This window comes from Calonectris borealis, chromosome 1, assembly GCF_964195595.1.
Source record: "Calonectris borealis chromosome 1, bCalBor7.hap1.2, whole genome shotgun sequence".
NCBI lineage: Eukaryota > Metazoa > Chordata > Aves > Procellariiformes > Procellariidae > Calonectris > Calonectris borealis.
This window is the reverse complement of record NC_134312.1, coordinates 160,032,561-160,057,048: the sequence shown is the minus strand read 5'-3', so window position 1 is coordinate 160,057,048 and position 24,488 is coordinate 160,032,561. Positions and strand designations below refer to the sequence as shown.

Here is a 24,488-nt window from a genome sequence, read left to right as displayed (position 1 = left end):
ACCAAGCTGTGTCTTACTTTAAAGTCAAACTAACAATATCTCAAACAATTATTACCAATTCAGACATGTAGGCATTCAGCATCTCCTCCTTCAAAGCTAACTGAGCAACTTAGGGCTCAGTCAGGTGACAGCTTGGAGCCATTTAAGAAGTCACTATCTTCAGGTGAAACCCACTAATTGATTCTATGAAAGCACCTACTCCTTTGAAAGTCGAAGCAAAGTATGTTAAGTTGAGTAACTGCAGGAAGTTTTAATTTTTAACTGAAACAGAACACAAACGCTCATATATTTCATTGATGTGCCTTCCCCTGCGAGGATGGTATCTTCCAACTAAACTACTACAAATACTCATCTAACCAAGCTCTAAGATTTCCCTGCTTGTGAATTGCTAAGCAAGGGGGGAAGAATTACCTAGTCTTAAAAGATCACATAAGAATCCACTGTTAGAATTAACTTAAGCCTGAGATCTCCTTGTGTGTCTCCAAATGTACACACTACTGCAGTTCAGCTCAGTGTTTCACTTAATGAAACTACAATAGCAAATGCCATTCCTAAGCATTCCAAGCATCTCAAACTCATTACATATACGCTACAGTAAAGGGATCATCTATCCCTGAATAACACCATCTTGGACAAGCAAAATTTAGCACTAATTCTACAAAAAAAAGTTATTGTTTCTCCTCTGCACACTAAAATAATAAAATTGTTAGTTTTTCCACATACAACTATTCCCTCCCAATATGTTCAAATATGAACAGTAGGGCACACAGTTGAAAAATCAGGGCCCACATGTTTAATAACAGCAAATACCTCTTGACCAATTGCAAAATAGCTAATAAATTCCCCATATCTTAACAATGATCTCTTTCACACAGGAGACTTAACATTTCCAAACTATAGGAAAACCTCCATAATACAAACTTCCAATATTCACAAAACTCATCACTACAGTCTACTTTGCATGTTTTATTAAATTAGCAATGAACTAGTAGATGATTTACAGGTGACTACACAGAACAGAACAAAACAGAAACACACAACCAGAACAAAGTCATTTTTAGAAGTCATAGCATAGGAGCAAACAGTTGATCCCCTATTTAATATCCAGGCCAATATTATTCACATGAAGCAAATATCATGAACTCATAATTTTACATCACTCAGAGATCGCCAACGCAGATGGCAAATACATGCAACTGGATCACTGTCAAGGTTGAAGACAAAGGAAGGCAAAATGAATATTTCAGCAGTTTTAAAACACCTTATGAATTCCCAGAGAAGCTGCGTTACAATTCAACAAAGTTAATAACCCACAATTCCCTTCAGAACATACCTAAACAGTTGTCAGCTCTTGCTGTCTCCAAAGCCTATGCAGTGGATTTGTCCCCACAGTTGTGTTTTAAAACAGCAGGACAGAATGAGAACAACAGATTAGTTCCTTGCAAACATAAATGTTATCCTATCAAAGATGGTTACATGAAAAACTGTATATTGGGAAAAAGTAACAGAATTTTAGAACTTCAGTAAGACATAATTATAGCCCACATAGCATGTTAAATGCTGATACTTTTAAAAAGAAATTAATGCTGCAGATTCTGGCTAATTCTGCAGATTTCCAAAAATCCAGCAAAACCACAAATAAACCACATCAGGCAAACAAGCTGCAGTATATCTTGATCTTTACAAAAAACATTATTCTCCTTCAGAAGTTTTCCAGTCTGACACCGATATTTTTCTGCTGTCCTGATTGTTTTCAGTATTATATATACTTCCCCACAGTACCCCCAAATCCTCTACAGACATTTTATGAGTCCTTACTCCCAAGCCAAAAAAATTTCTTGCATTCATTCACTTACAGGTGAAAACAAGCACTAACCAGTCTCTCTTTTATGACTTTTATCTCTGTTAGAAAAGACTTCCAAGAACGACAGATCAACAACTATGTCTACATTAGTGAAAAACAAACAGATTTCTGGAACTCAACTGTGCATAAATCTCACATTGCCTTGTTGCAAGAATAATCAGGTTCTTTCTGAAAGACTTAGATAACCTATCTGTCCAATAGAAGCATTGGGATGCTGCTGGTGACAAAACAGTATATGTTACTGAGGACACAACCATATCAGTAGCATGAACTCAGGCTTTTCAGTATTTGTTTTACTCTGATGCTCAAAGTTCATCATTAAAAGCAAACTAGCATCAAACATATTTCGGTAACTGTATTCGAAAGACAATACAAATACAGTCCACAAATCCTGAAGGGCTTAGAGTTGTACCCTCTTTTAAGTACTCCAAAAGAGTCACGCTACCATACATCTATTAATAACAATTTTAAAAAAATCCCACCTTTGATAGTTCTTCTGCTACTGCTTGTAAAAAGCTGGTGACCTAAGAGCTATATACATGTGACAGCCAAATCCAGAAACAAGGACACGTGCAGCTAACCTAGGGTTTAGGGTCATGCTTGCCTTTAATATATAAAAATCCAGCAGGACAAAAGGAAATAGGATGTTAGAACAAACTGGTAGATCCCACTTTTCTGCAGATCATCATAAAGCAGCTATATTTGATTAGAAACATAAGCCTGATGCAATGGAATGCACAGAGGGTTTTTTGGTTGTTTTCTCCCCCTCTTTCTTACTAACAAAGACTATTCCACAAAGATAAATTACCATCTTGGTCTGATCTAGAAAGTGATGCAATACGAACTCTTAACTTGGTCTAGAACTATCAACGTGCACTGGCGGTATCGCAGACTTTCTGGATCTTGTGGATTTGCCAGCAGAAGGAAAACATTCTGAGAGAAGAAAAGGTATTTTTTCTTTGCTGCTTAGGAGATATTGTTTAAGTCTGTTCTTTAAACTAAATGTGCCTATTTTTAAAATGCTTGTTCTTTACCTATGTTCAGAGTGAGATCAGCTTACATTTGGAACTAAGACAGTTTTTGCTGTCTTTGACTCCCTCAATCTATGCAGAATCAAACTCCGCTAAACTCAGATAAAAAGGTCTTTACTCCTTATTTATCCTATTATTTTTGAATGGCTAGAAGAACTGTTCACAAAAGAAGGAAATTCATACCACCAAAATGGAGGCATCCAGGGGTGAAACTTCCTATTTACTTTAATGCAACAAAACCACTGAAAAGTCATACTCTACTACAGCCATTTCCCCATATTTGCTTACCTTTTCCTAAAGCCTTTCATACAAACATAGAATCACAGAACAGCCCACGTTGGAAAGGGCCTCCAAAGATCATCTGGTCCAACCTTTTGTGGGAAAGGGAGCCTAGATGAGATTACCTAGTATCCTTTCCAACTGTGTCTTGAAAACCTCCAGTGATGGGGACTCTGCCATGTCTCTGGAGAGGTTGTTCCAGTGATTGATTGTTCTCACTGTAAAAAATTTCTTTCTTATATCAAGGTGAAACCTCTCCCAGAGCAACTTTTACCCATTGCCCCTTGTCTTCTCCATGTGGCTCTTTGTGAAGAGAGGGCCTCCATTCTCTTTGTAGTTGCCCTTTCCTTTCCTATACAGACACTAATGTTCAAACAGCTGCCTGTTGGACAAACCTCCCCTCCCAAAGGAAAAAATTATAGCAAGGGCAGAAAGTAAAACTGTTTGTGGTAGTTGGTGCGGTTCAGCTAGAGCATGCATGGGTACAGTGGAGAACAGGACTGCCGTTTGGAGGGACCATGACAAGCTGGAGGAATGGGCTGACAGAAGCCTCATGAAAATCAAAGACAGTACCATGCAACAGTGCAGGCTGGGGACTGCCTAGGCAGCAGCTCTGCAGAAAAGGATCTGGAGTTCCTGGTTGACAAGTTCAAGATGAGTCAGTAGTGTGTCTTTGCAGCAACGAAGAAGGTTAAATGCACGTTGGGCTGTACTAGCTACAGCATACCCAGCAGGTCAGGGAAAACAGTTGTTCCTCTCTACTCAGCTCGTATGAGGCCACATCAGGAATACTGTGTTCAGTGTGGTGTCCAACACAAGAAACACATCAACAACCTAGAAGTCCAGTAAAGATGATTAGGAGGCTGAAGAATATAACATAGGAAAAGAGGCTGAGGCCTCATTGGTCATGTGTGTTGTTCCATCCCCTCCCCCGACATCCTTAAAGGTTTTCACAACTCACCTGGCTAAGGCCCCGAGCAATCTGATCTATGAAATTAACTCTGCTTTAAACTGTTGGACTAGAGATGACCTTCGGGGTTTCCTTCCGACCTAAATCGCTCTATGATCTATGATAAAAGGAAGCTAGATTGCTCCATTTTAGCAGCTGCCTGCACTTCTGCCCAATTGAAGTGATAATGGAAATGCACCCTAAGTTACAAGCCTAGTCTTCCTAAGCTTCTACACAACTGAGAGAGATGCTGGTACCTCTAGAAGATGACTGCAAGTGCCTAAGATAAGCTATTCCTCTGATGGCCATCAAAAGGAGTCTGTCTCTTTCCAGTTACTACACAGAAGGAGCAGGGAGAAAAGGCTTTTAAGTTGCATGTCCAAGTTAGATGCCTAAGGTGACAAAGTAGGGAAACCTCCTGAAGGTTCAGCCAGTAAAGCCTGAGAATACCACATACATAATGGACACAAGGTGAAACGCAGCCAGCTTATGAGGCTGGCGGTCAGGTTTGTAGGGACACTGGTGGTGGAGCCAATCTGGGATTCATCCCAGAGTACTGAAGGAGCTAGTGGATGTTATGGTAGGACCCCTCTTGATCATCTACCAAAGGCCTTGGCAGTCTGGGGAGGTCCCTGCTGACTGGAAGCTAGCCAATGTTATTCCAATCTACAAAAAGGGCGTGAGGGAAGACCCAGGGAACTACAGACATGTTAGTCTAACCTCAGTTCCTGGAAAAATTATGGAAAAGATTATACTGAGTACTACTGAAAGGCATTTAAAGAATAACGCAATCATCAGACACAGTCAACATGGGTTCCAAAAGAGCAAATCCTGTTTAACTAATGTGATATCCTTCTATGATAAGGTCACCCACGTAGCGGATGAAGGGAAGGTAGTGGATGTATTTTTTCTGGATTTTAGTAAGGCTTTTGATACTGTCTTTCACAGCATCCTTCTGGACAAGTTGTCCAACTGTGGGATGTGTGGGTTCACGGTGCACTGGGTGAAGAACTCGCTGAAGGGCAGAGCTCAAAGGGTTGTAGAGAATGCAGCTACATCTGGCTGACGACCGGTCACCAGCAGTGTTCCTCAGGGCTCAGTCCTAGGGCCAGTTCTGTTCAACACATTTATCAACGATCGGGATGCAGGAGTTGAACGCACCATTAGCAAGTTTGCTGATGATACCAAACTGGGAGGTGCTGTTGACTCTCTTGAGGCACAGGAAGCCTTGCAGAGGGATCTAGATAGATTGGAGCATTGGGCTATGATTAATGGGATGAAATTTAGTAAGTCGAAATGCTGGATTCTGCACCTAGGACAGAGTAATGCCAGGCACAAGTATAAATTGGGAGAGGAGTGGCTGGAGAGCAGCCCTGCAGAAAGGGATCTGGGGGTGCTGGTCGACAGCAGGCTCAATAGGAGCCAGCAGCATACCTGGCAGCTGAGAGGGCAAACCGCACCCTGGGGTGCATCAAACACAGCATAACCAGCCGGCCAAAAGCGGTGATTATCCCGCTGTATTCAGCATTGGTGTGGCCTCATTTTGAGTACTGTGTGCAGTTCTGGGCCCCACAATTTAAGAAGGATGTGAAAACTGATCTGAAAGACAAAAGGCACAACTATGGCTGGCATCCAGAGGAGGGCAACAAAGCTGGTGAAAGGGCTGGAAGGAATGTCCTGTGAGGAGTGGCTAATGACTGTGGGCTTGTCTAGTTTGGAGAAAAGGAGGCGGAGGGGCAACCTCATTGCTCTCTACAGCTTCCTGAGGAGGGGAAGTGGAGAGGGAGGTGCTGAGCTCTTCTCCCTGGTATCCAATGATAGGATGTATGGGAATGGTTCAAAGCTGCACCAGGGGAGGTTTAGACTGGACATTAGGAAGCATTTCTTTACCAAGAGGGTGGTCAAACACTGGAACAGGCTTCCTAGAGAGGTGGTCGATGCCCCAAGCCTGTCAGTGTTTAAGAGGCATTTGGACAATGCCCTTAACAACACGCTTTAACTTTTGGTCAGCCCTGAATTGGTCAGGCAGTTGGACTAGATGATCGCTGCAGGTCCCTTCCAACTGAAATAGTCTATTCTATTCTAACTCACCCACCTTTCTATTTACAAGTGAATGATTTTCACAGCAAGGCACATCCAGAATGAGCAATGAATCTCACCCAGGCATTTCAAAATCAGTTTTCAGACCGGAACCATTCTGACCTGAAACCTTGACTCTGAAATGTCTGCTTTTGGCACATTGATCATCAGTCTGCAGCAAATCATGCAAGGTTCAGAGGAAAGAAATACTCTGAAGCTTGGGCACCTCTCTTCAGGCTCCATGCAAGATCTGCTAAAGAACTTATTAGTGCTCTTCACAGTGCTGGAAATAACTTTTCATTCTCTCATTTAAGACATGCCAGATAGGATCTGCAAGAACCTGAAACTGTCACCAAGCTACCCAAAATGAGAAAACTGTTGGGAGAGACTCAAGTATGTAACTTGGATACAAATTCTTGAGTACAAAGAAAGTCTAAATTTCTTTAAGAAGTCACTGAGGGAAAAGCAGGCAGTGAAGGTGACTGTAAACATTGAAAACTGATCTGGAAGACAAAAGGCACAACTATGCTGGCAGACTGTAGTTTTCCTTGGCAAATCTGCTTAAGAGACACAGCTCTGACACTATTATGATGTAATCATAGAATCATTAAGGTTGGAAAAGACCTCTAAGATCGTTGAGTCCAACCATCAACCCAACACCATCATGCCCACTAAACCATGTCCCTAAGCGCCACATCTACACGTCTTTTAAATACCTCCAGGGATGGTGACTCTACCACTTCCCTGGGCAGCCTGTTCCAAGGCCTGACCACTCTTTCAGTAAAGAAATTTCTCCTAATGTCCAATCTAAATCTCCCTTGGCGCAACTTGAGGCCATTTCCTCTCGTTCTATCGCTAGTTACTTGGCAGAAGAGACCAACACCCACCTCCCTACAACCTCCTTTCAGGTAGTTGTAGAGCGCGATGAGGTCTCCCCTCAGCCTCCTCTTCTCCAGGCTAAACAGTCCCAGTTCCCTCAGTCGCTCCTCATGAAACTTGTTCTCCAGGCCCTTCACCAGCTTCACTGCCCTTCTCTGGATGCACTCCAGCACCTCAATGTCCTTCTGGTAGTGAGGGGCCCAAAACTGAACACAGTATTCAAGGTGTGGCCTCACCAGTGCCGAGTACAGGGGCACGATCACCTCCCTGCTCCTGCTGGCCACACTATTTCTGATACAGGCCAGGATGCCGTTGCCCTTCTTGGCCACCTGGGCACACTGCCGGCTCATGTTCAGCCGGGTCATCAACCAGCACCCCCAGTTCCTTTTCTACCTGGCAGCTTTCCAGCCACTCTTCCCCAAGCCTGTAGCGTTGCCTGGGGTTGTTGTGGCCAAAGTGCAAGACCCGGCACTTGGCCTTGTTGAATCTCATACAGTTGGCCTCAGCCCATCAATCCAGCCTGTCCAGGTCCCTCTGCAGAGCCTTCCTACCCTCAAGCAGATCAACACTGCTGCTCAACTTGGTGTCATCTGCAAACTTACTGAGGGAGCACTCAATCCCCTCGTCCAGATCGTTGATAAAGATATTGAACAAGACTGGCCCCAAAACTGAGCCTTTGGGAACACCGCTCGTGACCGGCCACCAACTGGATTTAACTCCGTTCACCACAACTCTCTTGGCTCAGCCATCCAGCCATTTTTTTACCCAGCGAAGAGTCTAAGCCATAATGTCCAATAAAAAATACTAAGTGCTGCTTCGTATCTTGTCTTCACAACATTTTCCTGTACATTCCTGTATCAATGACAAGAATTTCAGTACAAGAATACTATTAAAATGACCCTGACTTCTAAAAGCTATCAAACTGGCCTTTGCAAGTTGTACAAGCATTCAGAATATCCCTAACCAGAGTACACATCACATTCTTAATCATTCCTGATATGTCCTCCATAACAAAATAATTACACAGTCCTATATAAAAGTCTCCAATGGTCATCCTAAGAATTTAGCTCTTGAGTTCTTCAAACAAAGATTATTACCCCTGCCATATAGGTCCACCTGTACCAACAAACTGGAAAGCACATAGCCAACGTTTTGATTTGTCTAATTTACTCTGGCACTAACAGAAGAGACATTAAAGCACAATCATACCCAGTAAAATAGGTCAGAAAAGAATAAATGAGCAAGCAAGATCCCAAGGCCAATTTTCATCAAGAAATTATTAGTTCAGTTGAAAGAAATGAAACCTACTCAAAGGGGAGAAAAAAATATCAGAATTGAACAGTAATCACCGTAAGTATCATTTGAAGTGGTGAAGATTAAGTTAAACTTACGATATCAGCTGTAGAAATATGCAGAATAGTTCTAAACAATCTAAACTCAATTAGCAGGACTTATTCACAGTATCTTAGAGCTCACTGTGGACTAACTTCCCCCCCTCAGCCTACACTAAGCTCTATGATGCCATCCATGACTATGTTGTTAAGCTAGATCATTCAAAGCCAGCTCAAGTACCTCTGTAATACACTGTCAACTCTGGTTAAACATTAGAGGCCATGCCTATTGAACTGATATTATACAAGTTCTTCACAACACAGCTCTTCATGGGTTCACCAAAAGATTCCCCTATTTCCTGTGATGGGACACATTCAGATACCAGTTTGCATGTCCTGTATAGTTTTTCATAATCATGAATTGATGTATTCTTGTGTGTTTATTTAACAGAGCCCCAAGATAATTTCTCCACAACTGTATTTGAACTGCCAACTTGCATTCAGATAAATAATACAACAGATCTAAAAGCTCACTTGAAAAAACATCTACGAAGGAACTGCTCATGTTAAATACAGCTGTCTTACAAAAACCGAGTAACACTATATTCATCATGTATATGCCAGCACTTGCATATTGCAGGAATTTAGAGGGCTTAATACAAATAATTCTTTACAATTCATTACAAATACAAGTAAGGTTCCTAAAGTTCGTTCTCATTTAAGCCATCCCAACATAATGGCATAAAGTGTACTAAAATATTTAAGAATATACATTTATAGGTTTGATTTCTTTCTAAAATACTTACTGAAATATTTCTTTATGATTATAAACAATAAAACATTTAACAAATAAGCCTATTACAAAATAGACTTTTCTTAAAATAAATTCTTAGTGTTTAATGGGAATTAGGGACAGCAACCCTTCCAGCTCTTCTAACAATAAATACCTGCTAAAGCAGATTTTAAAAAATATTTTATGAGGGTATAAACATTAGTAAATTCAAACCACATCAAGCTGACATTTTTAGTTTTGCCATACTTCACTGAAATATATGAATGCAGAAAATATACACAATATAAAATTAAAGGGGCAAACAGAATGCTTACTTTCTCTGAATGCTTTACAGTAGCCAAGGAATGACAACAAAAAGAACAGGGCACACAGTAGGTCTGCTCTGCCAACAATCCCGGCAACCTTAAAAAAAAAAAAAAAGAAACAAGTTTCAGGTTACCTGATTTTATTCTTAAAAAACCTGAGATAAAGGTACACACACATATACAGAGTGAAATGTATAAGAGAGTATCGCTGTATCACTTTTTTTTTTTTTTAAATCTGGTTTACTGGATTAGCGATACCCAGTTTTCTAAGCCGCATCCTAATTTTGATTGTGTTTTGCTTAGTATCATCTAGGCAAATGATTTGGCTTTAATTTATGAAAAACTGCTGTTTTAAGAAATGAAGAAGGACCTCGCTGAAGAAAATGTAGACTCTGCCCCATTCCATTTGTTTTTTGAATCAGGTTGCCTTTCAGTAGAACTCCTAGCAAACATCCTGAACCCCAGCAAAATTGGCAGCTCTGCTGAAATGCAAATCAAGACTGTCCACTTTCAGAAGGCAAGCCAGCCTTCAAATTGCAGTCTGAACACTTAGAATGGACAAATAGCTTCCAGCTTGCAGAATCAGAAAAAAAATCCCCCCTCCGGCAGTTTTTTGTATTGTATGAATTGATTGTGTTAGAGCTACCTCCAACTGTATCTTGTAACAGAAGCTGTACTAACGCAAAAGAAAATGAGAAGCGCGTTCTGGCACCTCTGTATTCTGGATCTGTGCCAACCTATGTAAATCAAGAGCATTCTCAGGGCCATCAACAAGCTTTGGTTCAAGCCCTTAAACTGTATTTACAATAACTTGCTGAGACTCAGCATGACATATTCTTGGATCTTCATTCCTCAATTACACAAGTGTCAGGATACACCATGAATTTTTTGTGGAAATCATGACACAGTGGGGTGGCAGGGGACTGTATAGGCCTTCACGTTGCAACCTCACTAGAACATACACCCAGAGCAAGGATCATGGAAACACTCCTTTGTTTTCAGTCTAGCTCTACTTCCTGGAGCGCTGGGTTCCATGTTTTGAGAAGAAGAGGTAGACAGAGGCCTTTCTGAAGCAGGGCAGAACAGCAACAGGTTTTTTTTTTTAATCCACTTTTTGAGGTGATGGTTCAGGGACAAAAGCAGAAACTTTGGTTCTTGTGTAGTACACCAATTGTCCCATTTTGTGAGTTGAACAGAAAGAGGGAAGTAAAAAGATAAATTGTATCTTCATTTTGTTTAAAGGTACCTGCTAACCCTCTCTTAGGAAAAGGGCTTTTTTTTTGTGTCAGTCTGACATGAAGTATATGAACAACTATTTCTAAATAACATCAGAGAAAGAGATGTGTAGAGGTATGACAGTAGCACTGAATCCACCGAAGAGACTCTCCCACCTTACTCTCAGCTTTACTTGAGCACCGTAAAAGGAGAAACTGTTGGACTCCTAAATTCAGTTCAGAAAAACTTCTTGATTTATCCAAAGCCATGCATCTAACTTCCCCGGATCTTTTTTTATCTTATAGAGGAATTATGAAAATTAACTCAATAGCTGTGGAGTGCTTTGAAAGTTGAAAATAGTGAAGTGTCATTCTGTTTCAGGAACTGCTCTCAGCTAAAGAGGTAAAAGTAAAGGTGAACTGAGACAATTTTGAAAATAAATGCCAACTTGTTACAACAAAGAGATTAAGGGGCTAATAACACATATATGGCCTCAGATGACTCCAACAGTACAATGTTATCTCAAATGCAGAATCAGGCCCATAGTCTCTGGTAACAAGGAAAACAAAAAAAATACAGTTTTAAATTAGTATCAGGTATATTCTTATGTCTGTGTTTCATTTAGTATTTCATCACTCAAGTGTTACAAAGAATAAGCATTTTTTAGAAGACATAACTACACCACAAGACTGTTTACTTGTAGGTAGAAAAATGATAATAACAGATGTTTTTCTTACATAGGTACTGAAAGCATTAAACTTTTCAAGATCTGTTTTACATGACAGTTTGTTTTGTGCTGTATATACCAAAATCCAAAGCAGCAGACAGACAGATTCTTCACAATTTTATGTCAAAATATGTCATCTCATTTCCAAACCAGGATGTCATGATACTTAAAACTCAGCTCTAAAACCATGAAGAATGCTTTTTGAGGAGATGCTGCCTGACATACACTCATGCTAGAACCATAGAGTATCATGACTGCTTCAGTGCAGCAAGATTTATTATTCACTGTGTAAATGATTAGAGGCCTTTTTTCACTCCTGGATCTTAGAAGAGACACGGTATGTAAGCATGCTACTTTTTTCCTCTTCTTCCAGTGTTTGCCCAAAGCATACGCAAGTCTTCACACCTCACATATGCAAGCAGACTGCATCATCTGTAATTTATTCGACATGACCAAGGTCTTGTTAACATTCGCCTGCTGATTTAAATATATTTTTAGAGTCAAATGGAATGAAGAATAAAATTATGGGTATTGATAAAGACGTCAATAGTAAGCCTACTACAAAGTTAAGACTCAAGTGAGATTTCTCTTTATGTGTCGGAATATAAAAAGCACTGAAGACTTGTTTTACTTCACTGTGACATCTAGAACTAGTTTTGGAGAACAAATACCAGGGGTCCTTCTGACCCTGTGCTCTCACTGAGAAGCTATTCTGCAGGCAAGCAAAGACCAGAGAATGATTGGCAGGATGTTTTATCCACACTGCCAAATAAGATGCCAAATTGCTAATACATAACTTTGCACCACCTCTAAGTTTCCAATACATGCAGGGTTCCCAGCCAACTGAGAGGCATAGCTTTCTGTATCCTCTTCGCCATCAATCACGTGCAAAGCCAAGGAAAAAAAGCCAAAACCATGGCATATTGTGAATAAATGAAAAATCAGTGCCACGTATATAGAATAAGGTGCACTGAGGATTCAGTGTTCATTACTAGCACAAAGATCAAAGTTAAAGCTAGTACTTTTTCAGTAGCTCAGTCCTTCCAAGCTCTAAAAAAAATGATTCCTGCATTGTGATTATTTTATATTTCATTTATTCATTATTATAAGATCAAGCAATCAGGGACCACATCCAGCAAGCCCACTGGCATAAGGCTGTAACATTTTCCTAACTAGGAGTGCAAAAGAGCTTTTTAAGAAAACCATCTCCTCTTCACTAGAATTTCCACACAAGGACTTTGATTTTTGGTCAGGTATTTTAATTGGTTGCTATGCATGTGCCAGGTTTCTATTCGGCATCTTTACAGCTTCAATTTCCAGCCACGGTTACGCTTTTGTCTGCACTATTAAAGGGCCCACTACTATCAAATTTGTGTTCCCCATGCACATAATTACAGACTGTGATAAAATAAAAAATTCTTTAATCATCTTCTTCATATTAAAAATATAAACCCACGGAGTTCGATCTCTTATGACACAGGATGATTTCCAGTCCTTTAATCATTTTCATGGCTCTTCTGAGTCCTCTCCATTTTTCCCAGTGTCCTCCTTGCAGCATGGCTTCAAAACTGGATGCAGTATTCTAACACAGTCACATACAGAGTTCATATAATGTCCCCACTCCAATTTTCTATCTCCTTGGTTTCTTTTATCAAAGCAAATGGAAATGAAAAGTGGTTATGCGTTTGCATTCCGTTTATCTTCCATTCTCCTTGGCTGCTCATGAGCTAATGTTTCCAGTAATGAATTCTTAATCCAGTAATTAGGGAAACTCTGTAGTTTAGGGCTATACTTCTTTAGTTATTGTACTTAAATGATTTAATTTATCTTCCTTAATAAGGTCCAGCCCTGTGGAATTACAAGCTTTTGGACGTACTAACCATAATATTTGATTGTTCTCATAAGACATGTGCCAAGAGAAGCGTTAAGAATATATAAAAGCAATGTGTAGACTGTAAGACTATGTCAGAACTAATTAGTCAAGATGGTCAAGAACTTCTAAGATATAAATCGTTGGAGCTAATTGTTCAGTACTTACACATTCAGTGTGCACTGGATGTACAGCAAACAACAAAGCAGCTAGAAGAGATGTCTTTGGAGCCAGGTTTAGCCTTCTTCCTTTATTACTGAATTGCAGTCCACCCAATAAAATTGAGAACACATCAACCATCAACACTGAGATAGTACAATGCAGTATTATATTGATGACATGGAAACCAACTGGGTAGAAGCCTCCAGCAAAAATGTAATTAACTCTATATAGAAACAAAAACAGTAAGGGTACGAATTACATCAATGGTTTGAGATATGCCAACAGAAAACTTAAACAACCCCATAGCAAGATCATATTAGACACACACACACAAAAAAAAAAAAAAAAAAGAAAAGGCTGAAGAATACCAGCAAACCCCAGCGTGCATGGTATTATCACTTAGCCACCACAGTAGGCTACAAACAATGTCCTGATCTTTACTCAAAGGTATTCATATGGGATACCATATTCAGCATAATATCTATCCTCTCCAAAGACGTATATTAATGCTATTATGTTAATCATACCTGTGCCTACTTAGAACTGGCTTTTGGTCAGCAATGTAACTTCAATGTTGCAATGCAGGAATGTCGTACGGATAAACAACCCAGCCTACTGGGGGGATGCCCTTGGGCTTAAGAGAAACTATGTCCCTAAAAAACCTGATGAAATAATTTTAATTAAATCCACACAGTGAGGAAACTAATATGCACTGAGACTATGATTTCCACTGACATTCTAGCTGAAAACTATCCTTGCATTTGGATTGATGATGTAGAAACCATCTGGGTACAATCCAGTATCAATCCAGAAAGTAGTCAATTAACACATCTTAGTAACTAATTTGTGAGACTGGTTAGAGAGAGGTTTCATGCAAGTATTAGAACCAGAAGGAAGTGTAAATGAAAATTCAGCCTAAAACCCTATTCAAGATAGGAACTCTGTGGTAAAATGGAGAGGGAAAAGAAAAGGGAGAAACATCTTGTTATTATCTGTATACTTTTATCAGTAGATGAGAAACCTAGTTTGGATCGGGATTTTATATAGTTCATTTGGTCAGCCTGTATTTGGCTTAAGTGAAATCTATTAAAAAAGCCTAACCTATTATAAATGTGATACACATAGAAGTTGGACCTTAGGGAAATTAAGAAAACCAATTTCTTACTTGTGAAAATAGCATTTTATGGACCATCTCCACATGCTCATCTATATTTTCAGATAGTAATGACTGTATCCCAGTTCGCTCTTTAAACTAACCAGGATGTTACTAGAGATGGAATACACCACAGAGACCTTGAAAAGAAAGGAAAGCATGTGCTGTGTAATGCACTGAAAGCATTAATAGGTTTAAGACTCTGACACATTCTATTCAGCTGCATATTTTCCTTGACGAAAATGTGAAGAAACCCCAGCAGACAGTGAAACCCACAGTGCTGAGTACTTAAAACACTGACACTGCACTCAAGAGTCAAAATTTTTGCTTAAATATGAGGACTAAGAGTGTGAGTACTTCTTCCGCAATCACTTAGTCCCTGGCTTGGACCGGACACAACTGCAGACCAGGGCCAGGTCGCCATCCACAACACTGAGTTGCATAGGGAAAATAAAGAAGCTTAAGACTGAGTCCTCAAGGATTCTCTGCATTACTGTGCCAAATTTCTACATGGTCTACTGCTTTCTCAAATCTTTGTGCAAAAACCATGAGCTAAGCATCTACAGAAATAATCCTCATAAACTTTCAGTTATTTGAGAAAACCAGCAAGTTATATATACAGACAGACATCTCTCTCACTAGGATTCTCACACAAACACTCACTTGAAGTTAGAATATCAGGGGGGAAGAGGTGGGAAGACTATTCAGTGACCTAATGGCAAAAGGCTACAGTAGATGGCTATTTATAAAAAATCATTTGACAGGTCAACAGGAAAGCAGAGAACAGAAACTACAATAGCAGTGTAAGTGGCAAGCACGGCTAAGGGAAGGGAACATACACCTCTTAGTTCTTTGATGATGTGACCTACATACTGAACCATACTGCCCCTAGAATCAAGGTATATAAGAGCATAAGATACAATCTCTGAAAGGTATATTGAAATACAGAATGTCAAAATAATGTATACTTTGGGAAAGAAACAATTTGAAAATTAAAACTCAATTTGAGATTAAGGCTCAAATTGAATAGGAAAATCATATTCAGGAAAGGTATCCAACTACCCTCCAGATACTTTGTGTCTCTCCTTTTCTGTTGCCTCTTCCCTATAATCAATTGAGCCAATATACGTTTAAAAAATTCAAACCTCGAGCAAAAAGACAAGCCTCACCTGAAAGTTAGGACAGTTAGTGGTCGATATGATTTATGACTGGTATTGCTGCTGAGTTTGCTACCCCAAAAGTCATGATGCCACAGGTCACCAAGTGGGGTTTCTGTCCTGAGGTCCTGGAAGGAAACATCATAAATTACTAGATTCTTAACATTTCTGTTTTGTTCAAAGCAGCTGAAACACAAACGGGTTATAACTAATACAAGCTCATGCTAACATGCACATAGCAGGTGTTTTGTTGGCTCACTACTGACATTTGACAAGGTACCGAAGTTTGCACCCAAGGTCACATCTCGGATGCCTGTCATCATAAAGGCAAGATGCTTGGATTCTCTAAGTAGGTATAACTACATGAAATTTAGTAGAGCTATGAGTATTCATATCAGTTGATAACCTGGTCAATAGCTGAGATATGAAAGACATAAAAAAACCCTTTACCTTACAGTTTTGCAAAAATCCTTTGATTTTAGGTCTAGGTTATCTTGCGAAGGTGGCCAACTACAAACTGCTGCAAATAGCTATTTTTCTACCAGCGTCAGTAGCACAACTACTAATAAAAGCATGAAAGCAAGGACACTAAAAATAAAAACCAACAACTAGCTCTTTTTGAAGCCTTACTTCACACAGGACACTATTCAAATAGCCTTTTTTTTTAAATTCTTAATACGTGAAACCAAGAATCAAAATCTCTATATACTGCTCTAAAAGATTAATAGTGGAAAACAGAAAAGTAATTATTTTAATTTGGGATGGGATAGGGGACTATTAAAAAAAACACTGCAAAGGAAAAGTCTGCTCCTTCCTTTTATCTTAAAGCCATGCTGATAATGAAAAAAACAAGTAGTCTAACCTAGACTACTGAATGGAAAACATACACTTTGGAGAGGAAAAAATAAGCACCTTGGTAGCATCCACCTCAGTTTTCTGTGAGGAGCTGGGAAGCCCAAACTAACATATTGATCTTCTACTTGCCCCTCTTTTCCTCCTTCCCTGGGGCAATTAAATATCAATTTATGCTATAGCAAATGTGCAGGTTAAATACACTTAAGACAGAACCTAAGAACAAAATTGTACTAGCAAATGAATAGCTTTTGTATGAGTGCTGGTATTACACCTGCAATCAACCATAGATTACCCCCACCTTCTCCCCTGAAATTGTTCAAGAGACCAACAAACCAAAGCAGATTAACAAGCCAATACAAACACAAGTAAGCAGACAATCCAGGTTGCTAAACCCATGAAAGGTCTTACAAAGCCTGGTGGTCCTATGTCTTATTCCTCCTACATCTCCATCTACTTACAAGACTCCCACATTACAACACCCTTGGTGCACTAACTCTAGTTCCTCTCAAATGCTGCTACCATCTCACTTGCTTCTACAGCATCTTGAGCACCTCCTGTGGTCTCCACTACCCTCCATCTCATCCTTAGCTAGCATTTGTGGCCTGCCAACAAGGCAAGAGAGAACATATACCACTGCTAGTCCCAAGGTACAGCCAAATGTCTGGGCCACGCTGACTGGCTGCTGCTAAACTGAACTTAAAATAACTCAATTTGTCTTGCTTCTCTCTTAACAAATTCTGACTTTCACCCATCCAAAAATCAGAAAAATCCAGGAAGAGATTTATTTCTATCACTTGATCAAGTTTGGCCAGTATTAGACAACCATTAAAAAAAAAACCTAAGGAAGGGGAAGCAGGCTAAAAATCCTAGCGCACTGTCAAATGAAGTGAAGCATTCTCTCATAGGTTACTAATCAATAAGCAGAAAAGAGAGCAGGGCTAACACTGTAGTCTTTGAAAAGTCCTATATTGCTGCTTTGAATTAAGGCATTCTCAGGGAAAATCTTAAGAAATCAAGACTCACAGTGGATCCTATTGGGCTTAAGAATTATCAAGATGAAAAGTTTCTTCACTCTCTCACAGATGTTTCTACTGCCAAACAATAGCTACGAATTTCTTTCTTCTCCCAGGACTGCAATTTTGGCCTTAGGCACCTAAGTTCCTGTTCCATTCCTCACTGGTATGCACAAACCCTAAAGGTCACGATTTGACTCTCAGAGCAGGAGTGCGCTCAACCAGCAGCCCACTAAATCAATCAATATGGCTTGCTTTTCCAGGGGCAAGTTGGGACTGTGTTGTACACCAACATCTACTGAAGTCTTTGTACTCTGCAGGGGACAGCTGTTAGTGGCCGTCATGGCCCTCAGACTGTTTTTCCAACCAACAGCACTGCTCCTTATGTACATTTGCCAAAGAAAGTGACTATGAAAGAGAGATTTTTTCTTAGTATTAAAATTTTAAAAGTATGTCTTCTGTGTCACAGATGGTCTTCAATAACTTGAGATGGAAACAATATTTGAGATGTGCAAGGCTAGATTTCCCTTTCCGCTAGAATCATTCTTCTTTTGTCTTCCATAGGAAGAATGCAGGAAAAGCTGAATACATGGAATTACTTAGTGATTAGATTACACTTCCATATGACCTAAAAATCTTCAGTCATGTATCTTGCTCTTGTATCCAAGTTCTGTGAGAAAAAGTTTCTTATGTTAATTTTCCCATTCGGTGGACTTACCCTAAAATAAGAATGGTTTGTTCTAAGAGACACAGCTGTTTAAAAGTTATGTATGGTTTTCTCTTTAAGAACTGAAAGTAGATATCAAAGAATCTCTAAGTACTTGATTAGCAGCAGCTTACAGACAGTTCAATACTTGAAGAAAGGTCAGTTTTTCTATACAAAGGCTTATGGAAATGACACATTGTGTCTGAAGCTCCTCCGAATCCAACTGTTTATCTTGCCAAGCTAGTAAATAAAGACAAAAGTCACTGCTGTGTACCAGTTAAAATGCTGCTTAAAATGACAAGAAAGCATCTGGAAAACAGCCTTGAACCCCAATAAAATCTAATAACAGAATGTTCCATGATTTGGTAGGCATGGGGTCAACCAACAGTGTATCTTTCACTAAAAAAAAATTGAAAGATTGGGGTGGTGGTGGGAGCTAGTAAAAAAAAAAAAAGGTCACTGTGTGGTACCCAAGAAAATACTGGTATAGTAATGCTCAGTAAATCTACAAAATTACTTCACCTGCTGTCTCTTCTATTGAATAGGAATAAAATATGCTATACTTTGTTTAATAAACTGTGCCTTTGCTAGGTGCTCTCCCTCTCCATTAAACTAGTAAACTCATTGTCTCTGCATTTTTCTTGTGGATTTTGTATTTCCATATATTCATATGACCCCTATGTTAAAAAGATAATGTCAGAAAAATCTCATTTAATTTCTAGGGAGTAATAGAGGAATTTGACACAAAAAATAGAATAAGCCTCACAGTTTTTCAAACATACAGACTAGGTATGAATTAATCTATTTAAGCAGTTGGTTGAATTTCTCAGCATTGCCAACAGCTATAATCCTGGTGCAGGTTGTTGTGTGGCATAGATAAATTGAAACATTTTGAATGTAAAAACTGAAAGAAATGGAGAAAGATTACAAGTGAGGAAATTGCACATGAACAAAACAACCTGCCTTGTTTCAACATCAGTCTTTTGTTCATTCTTTTAGGAAATTAAAATATTATAATTGTGCCCCAAATAAAACTTGCAGAATGAAACATTGCCAGGAGCTGTGTAATCTAAAATATAATGCTTCTTAAAAAAAAATATTTAAAAATTACTGTAGGTTCTTAATTTGTCTATAGTATTCTCTTAGAAGCTTTGAGATTTATTTCCAATTTGGCAGATGTATTTTCCCCCCATACATCAAGGTATGATGACTTACACAAGCATAATACAAATTTGTCTAAGAAATGCGAATTGTGTTCTTCTAGTGGTATGAGTCTCCACATTATCCTCCCTGTATGCCCATGGCTTCAGGAAAACAGAACCAACAGATGAGGGCAATTCTTTTTACCCTGTGCTTCTCTTTCCAAACATTTAACAAGTACCTTTCAGAAGAGCATAAGAGCTGTAACACCAAGGCCCACCCACGAGCACAGGCTCACTAACTGCTATGTGTGATTGTATGAAGTGTCTCAGCAATTGAAGACACTCAACCCCGCAAAGTCAAAAGAATCTCAGCTAGAGGTTTGTTCAAGTCATGTGTTAATTTCTAAGTATTTCAAGGATTGTTCATTGCATGTATGATCAGTTTTAAAATAGAGCAGAAGAATACTCTGCCGCTATTTCAAAAAAATACTGTTGTCACAGGAACTTTAAGTGGGGAACGAGATTAGGAAAAGGAAGCCTTCCTTGCTCCCATAACATTTTGATGGTATAAACCACAGCTGGAGATCGCTTAGTGATGCATTATGTATCTTGCAGCTAGAGTAAGTTTATTCATTGGGCTTATTCATCTGTCATCCTGAGAAGATAATGACAAAATCTCCTATTAACATCAACATCAATGGGTATTAGAAAAGTCTACTGCATACTCTCACTGACTTAGAAATGAGCATAAAATTAGACCTATAGGCAGTCTTGATGTACAGGTACCCTCTGAATAAGTGTACTAAACATCACATCCAAATTCACTGCAACCCTCGATAATGCTTTCTTAGATGACACGCAGACAAAGTCCATTTGGTATGGTAAAAAGAGATCCCTTCCCCTTGACCAAATATCAACACTTGTTAAGCAGAGCATCTCACTTGCAAAAGAATGAAAGAGAACACATGCTGAGGAAAAAAAAAAACCACCTGTTTAATTTGTTCACTCTTTTGTTTATGCATTAGAACCCAAGTCATGTTATTCAAATAGCTTTAGGAATAAGATTTTGTTAAGCATACTTATGCTTCAAGCTTTTCGGTAGAGCACTGCTGCACAGCTTGTTTGTCAACCTTAAATAAGGCTTATTTTAAAAAAAAAAACAATAAAACAAAACAGAAAAATGAAGTTCAAAAAAAAGGACTATCAGAAGGAAGCTCTTTATTAGGATGAATACTTTGGGCCTTCTTAGATTGACTGTTGTCATTATTTCTTTTCCTATGACCATTTACGTCGAAGGGCGCGGGGGGAAAGAAGAGAGACAAACCTTATTATTGATGATGGCTTCAGAATCATCAAAGACAAAATCTCCATCATAGCTGTTAGCAAAACAGAGGAAGGAAATGAATGCCACAACCATTTTAGCCCAATATGACGGAAGGAGGAACCATGATACGTCATGGTCCAGATTAGATTCTGTTTGAGCCATTCTGTGAAATGCTTGTTCCAAGTTGGGAGCTTTAGCATTATGTTGGTTGCAAATCTGAAAGAAATACATACAAATTCACAGTTATAGTTACAATTCACTAAAAAAGAATTTAAAAATGGAGACTTGGGTTGGGAGAGGAGAATGAAGTTTCATACAACCTAACATTTTTTCTTTCGGTGCGTTTCATAATTACTGGAACATATCTAAACATAATTTTGTACTTCAAATGTGGAAGAAAGGCACAGTTTCTCATGGTCGGAGTACAGAGATAAAGCCAAGAAACTCTTAGATTCTAAGTTAAAGCTTTGGCACAGGTAAATTCTAAAACCTTGAGCAAATCACTGTTTTTCTGCTTATTACTATTCTTTCCAAGGATAACAAACAGGGGCATCACAGGGACTGTGGAGCAGCATTTATAAAGTTCTCAAGAGAATGACAAGCACTATAATTTCCTTCTGAGTGTGAAAAACAAACATCATCAATTGCAAAAAGAGCTCAACTCTCTTCTGTTAATCGAATTAAAGGACCTAGTCTTACACATAGCCCATACAGGGAATTCATACAAACATCACAGGTAGACATATACAGATAGCAGTTAATGGACTAGGCCCTAAATCTCAACAATTCAAACAATGAGACAACAAGACGCATACAATTAAGACCAAAGTAGTGTTCACTAGATCACTCTGCATGCCGCAAGTACAGTATAGGCTAAATTCCACTGCTGTATTCATGGGCTTAATGAGGTTGTTGAGGTAGATGAAAAACACCATGCAATCCAACAGCACTGAGTGATACATCAGTGTGGAGGTACTAAGGCTGGAGGTTTACCCATGAGCCACCTTTACTTGGAAGGATCTCTTCTGATGCTCCAAAGCCAGCCCTCCGCCCGGACAGCTATTCTGCCTCTGCTTCTCTGGTGCTGCGACAGTACTGTGGAGCACTGGAGAACTGGTCTTATTATCAAGTGCTGCTATAAACGGCAGGGGGAGGAGGTACAAATTGAAAACTACAGTAAAAGTAGGGTAGAATACAAAGTTTTTATTTGTAAGCCCCAAGAATGATAGGCACATATAGTAGCCCAGCTTCACACTTTCTTCTTATTTATTGGCTTTTTAAATCAACTGTTGCACCCCTGAAAACATTGCATTTAATGTCTTCATACAATCTAGGAAAAGGCTCCAGTCATTTGGCTTCTCCAACAGACTTGACCATTGGAGCCGCTAAGGCAATTGCTTTGTAGCTTTCTGTTTGCAATGCTAAATTCCAGTCTCCACGTATTCCCAGTCTCTGTACCTACACATGCACACGGACAGGCAGTACTCCCTGACATACCAGTGCCTCTTCTCGCTCTGCGGACTATATAGCAGTGCTCCCAAATTCAGATAAACTCAGTAACATGGAGCTGTGCAACCTGAGAGAGAATGGAGCTCCTTAGCAGAGCAAAACCAGCCACTTTAAGAGCAAAACCTTTTCTCAAAGTAATTCACCCTTATGCTCTTAGTTTGACGAAAACAAAGATTAAAAGCAAGGCTGTTAATCAGAGGGAAGTGTAATTGCATTGCTCTTAACAGCACAGATACAGCATCAATGCCCCATTAAAATATTTAATCTACTCAAAATTCATTTTGCCCTGAAAGTTTCTCCCATTATGCTTTCTCCCATTATAGCTTATGCTATTTATCTGATTTACATCTGCTGCCAGTCCTCTCCCCGCGGTCAGTCCGTGGGGGTCCCTTACCAGGGCAACGCGTTAACCGCCCAAGCGGTCTAAGCACCCACGGGGGACCGCGACCTCCCGCCGCCGCGCACGCCCCTCCGAGCGGCGGCCCGAAGGGCTCTCCCGTTGCCGACCGGCTCACAGGCGACTGCCCAGCGGCGGCAGGGACGCCGCCTCCCCGCCGCGACCGCCAGCCCCGCCGCCCCCCCCCACCGAAAGGCGAGCCCGAGGCGACCCCGGCCCGGCCCGGCGGAGCGCACCCCCCACCGCCCGGCACCGACCCGCGGCGCGGGGGGGGCCCGGCTCGGGCGCCGCGTGTCCCGCCGGAGAGAGCCGGCGCCGCGGGGAGGCTCGCGCCAACGGTCACAACGGCCGTGCGCGCAGACCCGCAAACTTGAGGGCGTCCCAAGCGCCCGGCGGGCGGTGCCGGGGAAAGAGCCCGCCCGGGAAGGCAGCGGCGGGCGGGCAGGGGCGAGGCTGCGGGGCGGGCGGGCGAGCCTCGCCGGGAGTTTCGCGGCGGCCCTGCCCCACTCGGCGCTCCCCTTTTGTCCTGGCGGCGGCGGCGGCGGCCCCGCCGAGGGAGGTGTCCCGCCCCGGCCCTCAGGCTCTCCGCCGCACCCGCCCCCCCGCGCTGTCCGGGCCAGTTCCGCCAGCGCTCCTGCCAGCAAGCAGGGCAAGGGCAAGCCCCCCCTGCGCCCGGCGCAGCCCCGCGCCAAGGGGCCCCACACGGCGTTACCTGCGAGGAGAAGGAGCCCGCGCCGCATCTCCCACCCGGGTGCGAAACTCTCCCGCCCGGCGAGCCCCCAGCCGGAGCGGCCGGCGGGGGAGGGGCCGCGGCGGCTTCGCCTCCGGGAAACATCCTCAGATCCCATTGGCTGCCTCGCCGCCCCACCCCTCCTTCTCCCCGCCTCCCCGGGCTGCTCCGCGCGCCCATTGGCGGCGGCGGCGGTGACGCGCGGCAGGCCGGGCCGAGGAAGCGGAGCGAGGCGATCACTTGCGGTGGCAGCGGGGCCGGTATGAGTCGTTCCCCTCCGCCCCGAACTCCGCACCCCTCTGCCTCGCACAAAGGCGGGAGCTAGGCGGCCTCACCTGGGGGCGGCCCGTGGGCGCTGCCCGCCGCCTGCGCCGCGTTCCCAGAGCGCCGGCTGGCGCTCCCCCTGCCCCTGCGTGGTGGTCCGTGTCCCGCGCACCTTGCTGGCCGTGGGGGGCGAGGGGGGCGGCTCGAGCGGGCTCGCCCTGCCCTCGGGCGCCGCCGCGACCGTTAGCGTGGCCGTTACTAGCGGGTGAGCCGGGGCGTGCGGGAGGCTTTCCAGCGCGGGGGGCTCGCCTGGCCCCGGGGAACCTGGCGGGCGTGGGAAGCGCGTGTTTCCGTGCCCTGAGTCCCCTCAGAGGTGAGGTTCCTGCGGTGACGGGCTTACGCGAAGCGAAAATCCCCCTGAAAAAAGATGTCACCAAGCCAGTAGGGTGGTAGCGCGGCGGGGGCTCGCCGCCTTAGGCGGGAGCCGTGGGTGCCGCGGGCTGCCTTCCCGGGTGAGCTTGGCGCTGCAGCTCTCGGGCACGTTAGCTGAGCGCCTTTCCGATAGCCGCTCCCGCCTTTCTCGCTGAGGCCCTGGTCCTGACAGGCTTGTTGCGGGGTGCTCTCCGCAGGACAGATGCCATAAGGAAGCAAGAAAAAGGCTTTATCAGGTGTGCTTTATTCATGCGTTTCATCATTGTGATTTTTTGGTAAGTGTGATTAAATGCTGAACTATACTACCAAATGTTTGGCAGAA

The 24,488-nt window shown here is 41.9% G+C and overlaps 1 protein-coding gene across 2 annotated transcripts in view; it reads right to left on the bottom strand.

Moving 5' to 3' along the window:
- The window catches only part of TMTC4 (transmembrane O-mannosyltransferase targeting cadherins 4), a 61,697-nt gene extending 38,153 nt beyond the window's left edge, over nt 1-23,544 (bottom strand). Inside the window, exons 1-5 of one of the 2 annotated variants that reach the window (XM_075137796.1) lie at nt 23,453-23,544; nt 20,835-21,050; nt 15,807-15,922; nt 13,491-13,707; nt 9,520-9,607 (exon numbers count right to left, since the gene is read on the bottom strand). In XM_075137796.1, coding sequence (XP_074993897.1) covers nt 9,520-9,607; nt 13,491-13,707; nt 15,807-15,922; nt 20,835-20,996 — 583 coding nt within the window. In that variant the 5' untranslated portion in view covers nt 20,997-21,050; nt 23,453-23,544. Of the gene's footprint in view, nt 1-9,519; nt 9,608-13,490; nt 13,708-15,806; nt 15,923-20,834; nt 21,066-23,452 lie in introns of those variants that run through there. The other variant, XM_075137785.1, reaches the window with a different exon arrangement.
- Between the last annotated feature and the right edge of the window lie 944 nt (nt 23,545-24,488).